Source organism: Triticum aestivum, chromosome 2D (genome assembly GCF_018294505.1).
Source record: "Triticum aestivum cultivar Chinese Spring chromosome 2D, IWGSC CS RefSeq v2.1, whole genome shotgun sequence".
NCBI classification, from domain to species: domain Eukaryota; kingdom Viridiplantae; phylum Streptophyta; class Magnoliopsida; order Poales; family Poaceae; genus Triticum; species Triticum aestivum.
In genome coordinates, this window is record NC_057799.1 from 191,603,825 (window position 1) to 191,616,867 (window position 13,043).

Below are 13,043 nucleotides of genomic sequence, written 5' to 3' on the forward strand. Positions count from 1 at the left end.
TCTCCACTCGGTCTCCAGTAGTAAAAGTGTTCCTTAATAGTCCGATTCGATCACCAACCTGCCAATGCCATACACACAGACACACAACACAATGAGCCACCTCGTCGTGGTCGTGGCATCCCTCGCCGTCGTGCTGCTGGCGCGGTGCGCAGCGGCGTATCCGTGGCATTTGTGCGGCACGGCGGCCAACTTCACGGCCAACACCACGTACCAGGCCAACCTCGGCCTCCTCGCCGCGGCGCTGCCCAAGAACATCTCCTCGTCCCGGCACCTCTTCGCCACCGCCGTGGTCGGCGCCGCCCCGGACCAGGTCTCGGCGCTCGCGCTCTGCCGGGGCGACGCCAACGCCACGGCCTGCTCCGGCTGCCTCGCCGTGGCCTTCCAGGACGTGCAGAACCAGTGCGCCTACGACAAGGACGCCGCCATCTACTACGACCCCTGCGCCCTCTACTACTCCTCCAACGCCACCTCCCTCGCCTCCATGGATAACGTCGGGAGGACGAACCGCGTCAACAACCAGAACGTCACGTCCGACCCCGGGCGGTTCAACCGCCAGGCGGCCGCGCTCGTGAGCGCCACCGCCGACTACGCGGCGTACAACTCCACGCGCCGGTACGCGTCCGGGGAGGCCGACCTCGGCGTCGGCGGCCAGTTCCCCAGGGTGTACAGCTGGGCGCAGTGCACGCCGGACCTGACGCCGGCGCGGTGCCGTGGTTGCCTCGCCGGACTCATTGCCAAAATGTCTAGGCGGTTCACCGGCAGCGTCGGAGGGAGATCTCTTGGGGTCAGGTGCAGCTACCGATACGAGACGTACTCCTTCCTCGACGGCCCGGTGATGGTCAGGCTGGCTGCGCCGCCGAGCTCGGCCGCGCCTGCGCCTGCGCCGGCAGTTGGGCCCACGGTTCCGACTCCAGGGGCGGTCGCCGGAGGTGAGTCTTCCTACTACAGTATACTCATATTTCATCTGGTCGCGTCGTGGCATCCTTAAAGAATGCGTGAGTGCGTGACACTAGCTTACCTTTAAAGTCCCATGGAAGATTGTTATTAGTGCTCGTTTAGCAATCATTCAGTGGCTACCCCTATACACAAAGATTAACATGCTAGGCTGTGTCATCTCCCACTCTCCCTAGCTATCCATCGTTGACAACTTGGCATGCATGCATCTAGAAAAAGGAAAATTCTACGTACGCCATCTGTAATTTTGTTCACACACAGCATTAGACTTGCACAGTGTCAAGAAGATTTCAACTTTTTTTTAAGGAGGATGTACCCGCATCTGAAGAATGCATACAACCATTTTATTAATTATTTCTAGAGACCTTACAAAGCATTACATCAGTAAGTCTGAAGCCACCATCTTAACGACACATGTCACTACACATATCTCTTTGATGCAGGGGTGCCGAATGTCCGAGCCTAATACTAAACAGACATCGCATCAAAACTTAACATCTAATGCCGGATGTCCCATCCCAGCCACATATCAGGAATGGGTCACACACCGGTCCGGCGCACTCACCGAGGCTACAGCCGCCATCATCCACCTAACCATCTTCAGAGCAGGTATCAACGCAAAGACCTTGCCAGGTCAGCTGTCGACGCCACCATGACGCCAGACAGCGTCACCGCCCTGCGCTCGTCCATCCAGCCGCATCTGTTGTCGATATCCAGCTGCACCATGCCGCCAATACTCGTCGTCCTCGACGCAGTAGAAACAACGGCGCACCTCCTGGCAACCTCCACGCCGGCGCCGCTGCTGGAGCTACACGGAGTCCATCACCCAGATAATCTCTCCGCCGAAGAGCGGAACCTCCCAAGACAACGCCTCCATGGAGGGTACGACGCGAAGGATGCCGCCGCCGCCCAATCCAGACTAAATTTTGGACTTTCGTCCAGGAGGGGTTCGGAGGTGGATAGGAGAGACCTCGACATCACCTCCACGGAGGGTAACAAGGTCGAGAGACGTCGCCAATGCCGGACCGAACAAGCCGATCAAAGTTTCCTCCGGTCCCCATCCTACCAAATCTCCGTCGGCTCCGGATCCAGCAACGGACCACGAACCAAAACCTGCAGAGACGAGAGCACCATGAGGCTCAACCCGCCATGAAGGAGGATCGAGAAGAATCCATCATAGATCTCCAGGCGCCGAATCCAATGATCCGACGAGGTCAGCGACGACCACCACCAACCCGCGGCGGCCGACGGCGTTCAAGACAAAGACCCAGAATTGGATCCGATCTAAACCCTACAGCGCCCGCGACCACTGATCTTGCCCATCACGCAGCCGTCACCACGCCGCGAGTAGGCCGCCGCGCCGCGCACGACGTCGCCAAGAAACCTGCCCGCCGCGCCGCCCGACCCCACGCTAGCCCGGCGCCCCGCCTGATCTGGCTGCCCCGCGCCAGCCGTGACGGATAAGGGGGAGAGACGCCCCGCAGCCGCCTAGCTGGCCAAGCTTTGCCCGGCGGCGCTGCGGACGACGGCGAGGAGAGGTGGATGCGGAGGAGGGCCGAGAGGACGGCGGCTAGGGTTCCCCCTGGTCGCAGGCGGGGACGACACGAGGATACGAGGAGAAAAGAGGGAAAGAGAGCTTTTTGTTAAAGAAAAGTTTTCAGGAGTCATGGCGCAGTACTAGTACACGGCAAGTTAGATAAAATGTTAAAGAAATTGGTGGCGAATTATCTTTGGGACACTCATTTGCGGTGGGCATTTTTCAATTCACAGAGAGGAAGTTCGTCGTTACTGCCACGGTCCTTGTTATTGTGCTGCCTACCATCGCAGCTCTGGTGATAATCAACCTTATTGTTTGGCTCTGTATCTGGAGGAGGATGAGGAGGCCACAAGCAGGAGCAACTCAACCATGTAAAGCCCTGCAAACTTCTCAAACTCCACAGCTTGAAAGAAACAGATTAGATTATTCACTTGGATTAGCTAATTATAACACGTGTATATCATCAGATTCTAGTCGCGAGAACATGGAAAGCGTTAGAATCGATGCTCATCGACATTTCTACGCTGAGAGCTGCGACCGGGGGTTTCGCAGTGTACAAGGTATGTAATGAACAAAAGTTAGTCCAAGCATATATAATACCATCAAACTATAATCACTACTCCCTCTGTACCGTTTTATTTGTTGTTGGGGGTTTCTAGTACAAAGTTTATCACGTACAATTCTTTTTGCTGTTTCCTAAACTACCCTCCCACCGCTCGCTCTCGTCCACTCTCTCGCTCACTCACAAGCTCGCTCTCCATAGCCTGCGTCGTCGGCGCCTCTATCTCGTCTGTGTCGCCGGCGCCTCTCCCTAGCCTGCATCGCCTGCGCCTCTACCTCGTCTGTGTCGTCGGCGCCTCTCCCTCGCCCGCGTTGGCGCCGCCTTTCCATTGGCTCCGTCGCCAAGATCTCATTTTTATTCTCCGGCGGCTCGATCTGCAACGGCCTTCCTCCATTCCAACGCCAGCAGCTGCGGTACGTCGCCCCCTCCTCGCTCCCTCGCTGCTGCTCATCTACCAAGGCCTCTCCGAGCTTGGTACAAGGATTGAACTTGGCGATTCAAGCAGGTGCAGATCTCCGAGCTTTACCAACGCCTCTCCGAGCTCGTCCCCAACGTGCGGCAGCCGACCATGTAGCTTCGTCGCCAACAAGCTGGAGCAGAGGAGGACCGAAGCAAGCTGGAGCAAGTTGCAGCGTGCTTCCCCGACAACGATGGTGAGTATTCTTGTTATTCATGTTCATGTGCTTTCAGTAGATGCACTGTGATTCAAGTATTCCAGTACTCCTGAACAATTACATCATCAGATGCAGTTTATAGTGTCTGAATTTTGTTCATGTGCTTTCAGTAGATGAACTATGAGTAGTTGTACTGCATCAAATGCAGTTTATAGTGTCTGAATTTTGTTTGCAGTAGGAGTACATCAGTATTTACTGAATTTTGAAGCTACTCCACTGAAAATTCCACTGTTGCATGAGTAATTTCAGTATTTACTGAATTTTTTCAGATACTTAACTGAAACTTTTTTGTTACAGTAGGACTTCTCTTCTCTTTCTCTTCTTGCATCTGTAGTTTAGTGTAGGGTTTATTGGAGTAGTGCTCATCTTGAATTGCTACTGTGAGAGGATGAGTAGTGCTTTGTTAGGAATAATTTCTACTATTGGAGAAACATGCAAGTACTCTAAACGGAGGCAACTCTGCATTGTTACTGAATCACATTTTAGTAAAAAATTACTCCACAAAAACTATAGACTAGTGGCATGGAAATGTAGACCACATTGCTTGTTGACACTTAAACTGCAATACATCAGGCCTTAATTCAAATGGAGTAAACTCTCTTATTTTAGTTTTATGTTATTTAAGGTTATTTTCTGAGCTGAATATTCAAGCTGAGCTCATGATACCTTTGATAACAAATACTCCTGAGCTGAATATTTTCAAAAGTAAGACTATTTAGTTCATGAAACAGAACATACTCCTTCAGTACAATTTTGTTTCCTTGGCAAAAATACCAGTTTACAGAATTTAGTTTTCAAATTTTTGCAAATTCTGTAATTTTGCACATGAAGCTTCAGTAATTTTGCCCATGAAGCTTCAGTATTTTAGCACATGAAGCTTCTGCTACTGTTAATCTTGTCATGAATCTTCTGTTGACTTGGTACATTAGCTTAAAATGAAGTGCAGTATTGTTTTGGTTGCAGTAGTTTTTCAGTAGCTTAAATTTAGGAGTAGGAGTAGTTCTTGGAGTAGGACTTGTTGTTGCTGCTGTTACGTTTCAGTTAATTAACTGAAAATTTCTTCTCTCTTCTCTCCATCTTCTCTTCTCTTTCTCTTCTCTCTATGTTATCTCTTCTTCCTCTCTTATGAAATTTTAAGTGAAACTTTAATTTAAACTTTAAATTGTAAAAATTCAAATGGGTTAAAAATTCAAATGGAGCAAAAATTCAAATGGAGTCACACATACAAGCATCATCACTAGCATCACAGGCTCATCGCAAAATTGAGGAGTACTCCTGTTCATTTGGAGAACTCAAACAACAATTAATATGCATCAAACTTGGGATCAACGGTAGCATGGGGCCTTATCATTCTTGTTTTTGGATGATTTAGTTAATCAAATTCCTCAATTGAGGAACACCTGGACTTGTCATTCCGGTCTTGGGATCGACAGTAGCATATGGACTCATCATTTTGTTTTTTGGATGAATTAGTTAATCAAATTGACATCAATTGACCTGTTTTTTTGGATCAATTGCAGATTCTCTTGATTGGAGTGGGGAGGAGCAGCGACGAGAGGAGCAGCAGAAGTGGACAGCGCAGCGGCTGACCTCGAGCTCTTGATTGGAGTGGGGGAGGCAGCCGGCGAGGGATTTGTAGCCAGCAGGGAAGGATCCGAAGCTGTGGCGGAGCAGGCAGCCGGCGGGGAAGGGCGGCCGGCGAGGGAGCTGCGGACTGCGACGGGGAAGGGCGGCCGGCGAGGGAGCTGCGGACGGTGGCGGGGAAGGGCGGACGGCGAGGGAGCTGCAGACCGCGGCGGGGAAGGACGCCGGAGATGCGGACGACGGAGGAGCCCGGCGGAGAATCCTGGCGGAGGGGAGGAGCGACGGAGGAAGACGCCTCCTGATCAATTTCAAATCAGGGGTACTTCCGTACTTTCACGCCATTTCACCTGGTCAGAACGAAACCCCCAACGACAAATAAATCGAAACAGAGGGAGTAGTATATTACACTAATCGTGGCATGGTTTCATCTACTCCTTGCGTCGAACTCTTGTCGAGCCTTTTCACCGCTATTTCATCGCCGTCTGGGAGAGTACCCTTGTTAGATGAAACCATGCCACGATTAGTGTAATATACTACTCCCTCTGTTCTGATTTATTTGTCGTTGGGGGTTTCGTTCCGACCAGGTGAAATGGCGTGAAAGGACGGAAGTACCCCTGATTTGAAATTGATCAGGAGGCGTCTTCCTCCGTCGCTCCTCCCCTCCGCCAGGATTCTCCGCCGGGCTCCTCCGCCGTCCGCATCTCCGGCGTCCTTCCCCGCCGCGGTCCGCAGCTCCCTCGCCGTCCGCCCTTCCCCGCCACGGTCCGCAGCTCCCTCGCCGGCCGCCCTTCCCCGTCGCGGTCCGCAGCTCCCTCGCCGGCCGCCCTTCCCCGCCGGCTGCCTGCTCCGCCACAGCTTCGGATCCTTCCCTGCTGGCTACAGATCCCTCGCCGGCTGCCTCCCCCACTCCAATCAAGAGCTCGAGGTCAGCCGCTGCGCTGTCCACTTCTGCTGCTCCTCTCGTCGCTGCTCCTCCCCACTCCAATCAAGAGAATCTGCAATTGATCCAAAAAAACAGGTCAATTGATGTCAATTTGATTAACTAATTCATCCAAAAAACAAAATGATAAGTCCATATGCTACTGTCGATCCCAAGACCGGAATGACAAGTCCAGGTGTTCCTCAATTGAGGAATTTGATTAACTAAATCATCCAAAAACAAGAATGATAAGGCCCCATGCTACTGTTGATCCCAAGTTTGATGCATATTAATTGTTGTTTGAGTTCTCCAAATGAACAGGAGTACTCCTCAATTTTGCGATGAGCCTGTGATGCTAGTGATGATGCTTGTATGTGTAACTCCATTTGAAATTTTTGCTCCATTTGAATTTTTAACCCATTTGAATTTTTACAATTTAAAGTTTCACTTAAAATTTCATAAGAGAGGAAGAAGAGATAACATAGAGAGAAGAGAAAGAGAAGAGAAGATGGAGAGAAGAGAGAAGAAATTTTCAGTTAATTAACTGAAACGTAACAGCAGCAACAACAAGTCCTACTCCAAGAACTACTCCTACTCCTAAATTTAAGCTACTGAAAAATTACTGCAACCAAAACAGTACTGCACTTCATTTTAAGCTAATGTACCAAGTCAACAGAAGATTCATGACAAGATTAACAGTAGCAGAAGCTTCGTGGGCAAAATTACTGAAGCTTCATGTGCAAAATTACAGAATTTGCAAAATTTTGGAAACTAAATTCTGTAAACTGGTATTTTTGCCAAGGAAACAAAATTGTACTGAAGGAGTATGTTCTATTTCATGAACTAAATAGTCTTACTTTTGAAAATATTCAGCTCAGGAGTATTTGTTATCAAAGGTATCATGAGCTCAGCTTGAATATTCAGCTCAGAAAAGAACCTTAAATAACATAAAACTAAAATAGTACTGCACTTCATTTTAAGCTACTCCATACTCCAGTTTAGATAGGAGAAGAAGATAAGAGAGTTTACTCCATTTGAATTAAGGCCTGATGTATTGCAGTTTAAGTGTCAACAAGCAATGTGGTCTACATTTCCATGCCACTAGTCTACAGTTTCTGTGGAGTAATTTTTTACTAAAATGTGATTCAGTAACAATGCAGAGTTGCCTCCGTTTAGAGTACTTGCATGTTCCTCCAACAGTAGAAATTATTCCTAACAAAGCACTACTCATCCTCTCACAGTAGCAATTCAAGATGAGCACTACTCCAATAAACCCTACACTAAACTACAGATGCAAGAAGAGAAAGAGAAGAGAAGTCCTACTGTAACTGAAAAAGTTTCAGTTAAGTATCTGAAAAAATTCAGTAAATACTGAAACTACTCATGCAACAGTGGAATTTTCAGTGGAGTAGCTTCAAATTTCAGTAAATACTGATGTACTCCTACTGCAAACAAAATTCAGACACTATAAACTGCATTTGATGCAGTACAACTACTCATAGTTCATCTACTGAAAGCACATGAACAAAATTCAGACACTATAAACTGCATCTGATGAGGTAATTGTTCAGGAGTACTGGAATACTTGAATCACAGTGCATATACTGAAAGCACATGAACATGAACAACAAGAATACTCACCATCGTTGTCGGGGAAGCACGCTGCAACTTGCTCCAGCTTGCTTCGGTCCTCCTCTGCTCCAGCTTGTCGGCGACGAAGCTACATTGTCAGCTGCTGCACGTTGGGGACGAGCTCGGAGAGGCGTTGGTAAAGCTCGGAGATCTGCACCTGCTTGAATCGCCAAGTTCAATCCTTGTACCAATCTCGGAGAGGCCTTGGTAGATGAGCAGCAGCGAGGGAGCGAGGAGGGGGCGACGTACCGCAGCTGCTGGCGTTGGAATGGAGGAAGACCGTTGCAGATCGAGCCGCCGGAGAATAAAAATGAGATCTTGGCGACGGCGACAGCGACGGAGCCAATGGAAAGGCGGCGCCAACGTGGGCGAGGGAGAGGCGCCGACGACGCAGACGAGGTAGAGGCGCAGGCGACGCAGGCTAGGGAGAGGCGCCGGCGACGCAGACGAGATAGAGGCGCCGGCAACGCAGGCTAGGGAGAGCGAGCTTGTGAGTGAGCGAGAGAGTGGACGAGAGCGAGCGGTGGGAGGGTACTTTAGGAAACAGCAAAAAGAATTGTACGTGACAAACTTTGTACTAGAAACCCCCAACGACAAATAAAACGGTACAGAGGGAGTAGTTTATTAGAATGTTTGCCAGGTTAGTCCTTTTTTTTAGGGATTGTCAGGTTAGTCCTTGGATGACTTGAAAAAAATAAAATACTGGAATTGTGTCAAGTTAGGATTAAGTAAATTGTTCGTTGGTTCACCCAGGATGCGTCCCCAAATGTACAATTTCAAAAAAATTCAAATAAGGTCGTGATAGGAATGATCATTTTGTGCGGCCTTGTAAACCGGTTTCCCCCTGTTTACAAATACAGAACTGTACAAGTAGGAGCCTTTGTTCTAGAATTTTCCACATTGGCAAAATTACAAATATGTAATCTATAAAGCATTGAGTTTATCTATTTTTTTAATAAGAAATAAAACTGCCAGGTGAATGGAGAAAAATACTAAAAATGCAGTAGCAGAAATGTACTGCGACCTTTATAAGATGATTATAAGAAACCGACTATCCTTTGCAATCCTTCCTTCATCTTGGTTCAAGCTCTGTGATTGAAACTTCATTTGGTGACGCCATAGCTGACTTAGCAGTCGACTGGGAAGCCGTAGGGTATGACGACTCCGAGTATGGAGTTGAGTATGTGCCGCTCTTGGTGATGAAAAATGATGGCTTGGATGGAGACTGGAGAGACACGGTGTTACTGCTAAGCATGACATTTACTGTCGACATCATAGGCCTATCAGCTGGGTTATCTTGAACGCAGAGCAGCCCGATGTGAATAATCTTCACCATCTGGTCTCCTGGTGCATGACTTCTCAGAGATGAGTCTATGATCTCTGAAATTGTCCCCGTGCTCCAGTGTTCCCATATCTGTATCAAATTAGCACTCAGTACTGTATTACTACAAAAGCTACCTCCTTAAGGAGTTCAGGATCAGCACAAGAACTTACGAGACTCAAGAGATCGACAGACTCGTCAAAGTTATAGGAGCCACTGCTTCGTCGTCCGGTCACAAATTCTAACATCAAAATGCCAAAGCTGAACACGTCCGATTTTATAGAATAGTGACCGCGCATTGCATACTCCGGGGCCATGTATCCACTGCAAGAGGAGCACAATGTTTCAATGTTATTATAGTTGACATACCGTTTGAGTACCGCCAGGCCAATTGGACCACACTTACTATGTTCCAACAACACGGTTTGTGACCTCCCGTGATTGATCTGCTCCAAATAGCCTTGCCAAGCCAAAGTCTGAAATCTTAGGAGTGTAATCAGAGTCTAACAGAACATTGCTAGCTTTAAGGTCCCGGTGGATTATTCTCAGCTGTGAATCTTCATGGAGATACTGCAATCCTCGAGCAATTCCACTTATTATCTTCAATCTCTTTCCCCAATCTAGCTCCTTTCTTCTTTCCGAATCTGGCATTTGAACAAGAAACCATGAATGAGTAAAGTTCAGTTTTCCAAGTGTTTGGACAAAATAATTCCTTAGGATTTTTCCATGCAATGCTTGGCTTTAGTACTTGTTATGCTATTGCTGAAATAAATAATCATTGAAATAAATTAGTACCAAAAAGAATGGTGTCAATGCTTCTATTGGGCATGTATTCGTACACAAGCAGTTTCTCATGCTCTTGCAAGCATACGCCAACAAGCCTGACAAGATTCTTATGTTGAAGCTTGGCGACCAAAACAAGCTCATTCTTGAGCTCCCCTATTCCTTGCCCTGAATTCCTGGAGAGCCTCTTCACAGCTATTTCTTGACCATCAGGAAGGTCTCCCTGCATAAGCGTAAGCAATCATTTGTTGAAGCTGAAAAAAGTATGTTAATGAATCGTTATGTCTGGTACCTTATAAACTGCACCAAATCCTCCCTCACCAAGCTTATTCTCCTCAGCAAAGTTACTCGTCGCACCACGTAAGGTTGATAGATCAATGATAAGTGAATCAATGCTATCTATGTCCTCATGATTAGTTGAATCTGTCAGAAAGCACATACAGATGCATTATATAGGCACTGCAGCCAATTCCACCATATACATGTTTCATGACTATGTTTTTTAACTAGATGTAACTGTTTTATTTTTAGGTGATAACAAAATTCAATCTAAACAGAAATTCAGTTTTATCAAAATTAGATGCTAATCCCCCCTACTAGGGACCATTTCGTTAAGAGCACTATGGATTCAACATTTCAACTCCTAATGGTTCGGTTCAAAATTCCCGAAGAAGCACTCTTTTTTTTCCTCGAACACACAGAAGAGTTGTGTATCATTTCATTAAGAAAAAGGAATATGTACAGGGAAGAGGAAGAAGTACTCCTCATCCAAACTTCCCTTTAGTTGGGTCGAAGTTCATTGGTTTTCTTCCTAACTATTCATGATTCCAAACTGTTAAGAGTTTAAGACAACATACCATGAGGTAGCTCACTCCTTGCTTGTCTTCTCCTTCTCCTCCTCAAATAACAAAGGCAAACGGTAGTGATAGCCAGAATTGCAGCAACGATAGGCAGCACAATAGCCAGAACATTGTTTGCCGATTTTCCTGCTAACAGATGCCATCAACTTCAGAAATAGGTATTCAGAATACCATAGAAACGGCTCAAATATTCCAAAATATTTGGCGCTGGGAGCTAATACATTTGCTGCAATCATGTTTTGCTTTGTAAAGGTGAGTAGACTCTTTCCCCTGCAGTCAATTTTGACGTCTGAAGCGAAGGCACTTGGAAGCTTAGTGCAGATTGGCCAAGAACATGATAGAAGTAACCAGTAACGTAGCACTAACAAGTCACAATATGCTATTCAGGATAGGTTCTAACAATCAAAACAAATCATTGTGTCAAACATGAGATTTGGACTAACTTAAAAAATTCATTCAACCACGTGTAGTGCTAGCTTCTAATACCGGCATTTGAAATATAACCGACTGTTGAATGCTTCACAGAAAAGTCAGTGTGGATTGTATCCTAATTCCTAAAGCATAATCAGTCAAACAAGTAGCGAATGACAGGGACCGAACTGCAGACATGTCTACATCATCAACTAAACAAAGCCGGTCTGTATCGCTATGGGATTATCCTGATAATGACCTCTACCCAAATCTGATGACATCTTCAGTTTCCAGTTAATCCATTGTCAGTGATTCAGATGTTGCTCGCTTGCCTCGAATTTTTAACCGGACATTTCTACTAAACAGTAAGAAAGTGTTCTAAATCAGAAAGCATCAAAGGCACGAGTCCTTCTCTAGAAATTCAGAAATTTTTAACAAACAATGCAACCATATGTTGAACTGAATAAGCCATACACGTGTGTTAAAACGTAAAAGAAACTGCAAATTGGGGAAATTTTGTGTTTGCAATTCACCTCGTGGGGTCGCCGTTGGCGTCACGTTAACAGGCGCAGGAGGAGGAGCCGGCGGCGCTGGAGGTGCTGGCAAACGCAGCGTCGGGCTTCCGGAGAAGAAAGGAACCACCTCGTACCTGAAATTGCACCGCACCCCAATCAACCTCCCGCCTATGCTCCCGCTGAGATCCTGCGGCATCTGCGTAATTATGTCTCCGAGGCAGCTCCGGCAATCGGCCGGTGACATGTCGGGCGTGCACTGCACGAGCCCGTAGATGGTGGGGTTAGTGGTGTCAAAGCCCTCCTCCCCCGTGGCGAACCGCCTGGACGAGTTTGCCGCCGCGTAGTCCCCGGTGGCGTTGAGGAGTGTTTGGACGGCGGCGTCGAACACGTCCACCGGCGAGCTCACGCTCTGCGTGTTCTTGAGGACGATGATGTTGTCGTTGCTGGTGGTGGCGAGGAAGTTCTGGTTGGAGAAGCGGAGGTAGCAGGGGTCGTAGATGACGGTGGCGTCCTTGTTGAAGGCGCAGAGCTGCTGCGCGTCCTGGAAGGCGGTGGTGACGCAGGCCTCGCAGGCGGAGGCGTTGCCGTCGCCGCGGCAGAGCGCGAGGGCGTAGGCGATGTTCGGTAGGGAGCCGATGCTGCTGGTGGCGAAAAGCGTCCGGGAGGCGGAGGCGTTCTTGGGGAGGGTGGCGGAGAGCTGCCGGATGTTGGATTGGTAGGTGTCGTTCGCCGCATAGTTGCCGCTCTTGCCGCAGATCTGCCACGGCGGCTGGGCTGCGGTCGGTGGTGTGAGGAGGAACGCAATGAGGATTGTGGCGGCGAGGCGGTAGAACGTGCGGTGGCGCGTCGCCATGGTGGTCGCGGAAAATCTCCGGCGTGGCTACCGTTAAAGAAGAAGAAAAGAGGCCAAGGCGGTCACGGGTTTGCTCTCTCCAGTAATAATTGAAGGAACATCATTTGACTTGCAACGTGCTGAAGAATTAGTTTGACTCCGTAGGGTGCGAAAATGCTAAACACACGGATGAATACCGGCTGATTACCGGCTCTGCTACATCAACGGACGTTTACTGGGCTTTTATCGGCTTTGCTATATAAAAAATGACAAGTATGCCCCGGCCTACCCCTTAATCCTTGCCATTTTTTCATAGGATTAAGGGATAGGCCGGGGCCCCACCCCGGGTGAAAATCCGGCGGACTGAAGAGTATAGTTGGAAAGCCCGTAACAGCCCCGTATGCGGTTTGTGCGTTTAGCATTTTTGGGTTGATTACGGACCCTTTAACATTAAATCTC

General features: G+C 48.1%; 2 protein-coding genes across 5 annotated transcripts; one reads left to right on the plus strand and one right to left on the minus strand.

Annotated features, from left to right (window-relative positions):
* Positions 1-64: 64 nt before the first annotated feature.
* Positions 65-11,090, plus strand: LOC123052502 (cysteine-rich receptor-like protein kinase 6). Of its 3 annotated transcripts, XM_044475698.1 has the most exons (6): positions 65-929; positions 2,725-2,862; positions 2,959-3,051; positions 3,255-3,466; positions 3,556-3,706; positions 5,248-6,301. In XM_044475698.1, the coding sequence occupies exons 1-5, from the start codon at positions 65-67 to the stop codon at positions 3,625-3,627; spliced, it is 1,380 nt and encodes a 459-aa protein (XP_044331633.1). In that variant the 3' UTR covers positions 3,628-3,706; positions 5,248-6,301. The 3 variants fall into 3 exon arrangements, with proteins under 3 accessions (XP_044331633.1, XP_044331635.1, XP_044331634.1); XM_044475700.1 differs by lacking the exons at positions 3,255-3,466; positions 3,556-3,706; positions 5,248-6,301 and adding an exon at positions 10,088-11,090; XM_044475699.1 differs by lacking the exons at positions 3,255-3,466; positions 3,556-3,706; positions 5,248-6,301 and adding an exon at positions 10,088-11,090 and having other exon boundaries at positions 2,725-3,051.
* Positions 8,648-12,696, minus strand: LOC123052500 (cysteine-rich receptor-like protein kinase 6). 2 transcript variants are annotated; one of them, XM_044475694.1, is made up of 7 exons: positions 11,771-12,696; positions 10,824-10,955; positions 10,259-10,389; positions 9,979-10,189; positions 9,590-9,827; positions 9,357-9,507; positions 8,648-9,276 (listed from the first exon to the last, which is right to left on the minus strand). In XM_044475694.1, exons 1-7 carry the CDS (start codon positions 12,603-12,605, stop codon positions 8,935-8,937), a joined length of 2,040 nt encoding a protein of 679 aa, XP_044331629.1. In that variant the 5' UTR covers positions 12,606-12,696; the 3' UTR covers positions 8,648-8,934. The 2 variants fall into 2 exon arrangements, with proteins under 2 accessions (XP_044331629.1, XP_044331630.1); XM_044475695.1 differs by having other exon boundaries at positions 10,824-10,952; positions 11,771-12,695.
* Between the last annotated feature and the right edge of the window lie 347 nt (positions 12,697-13,043).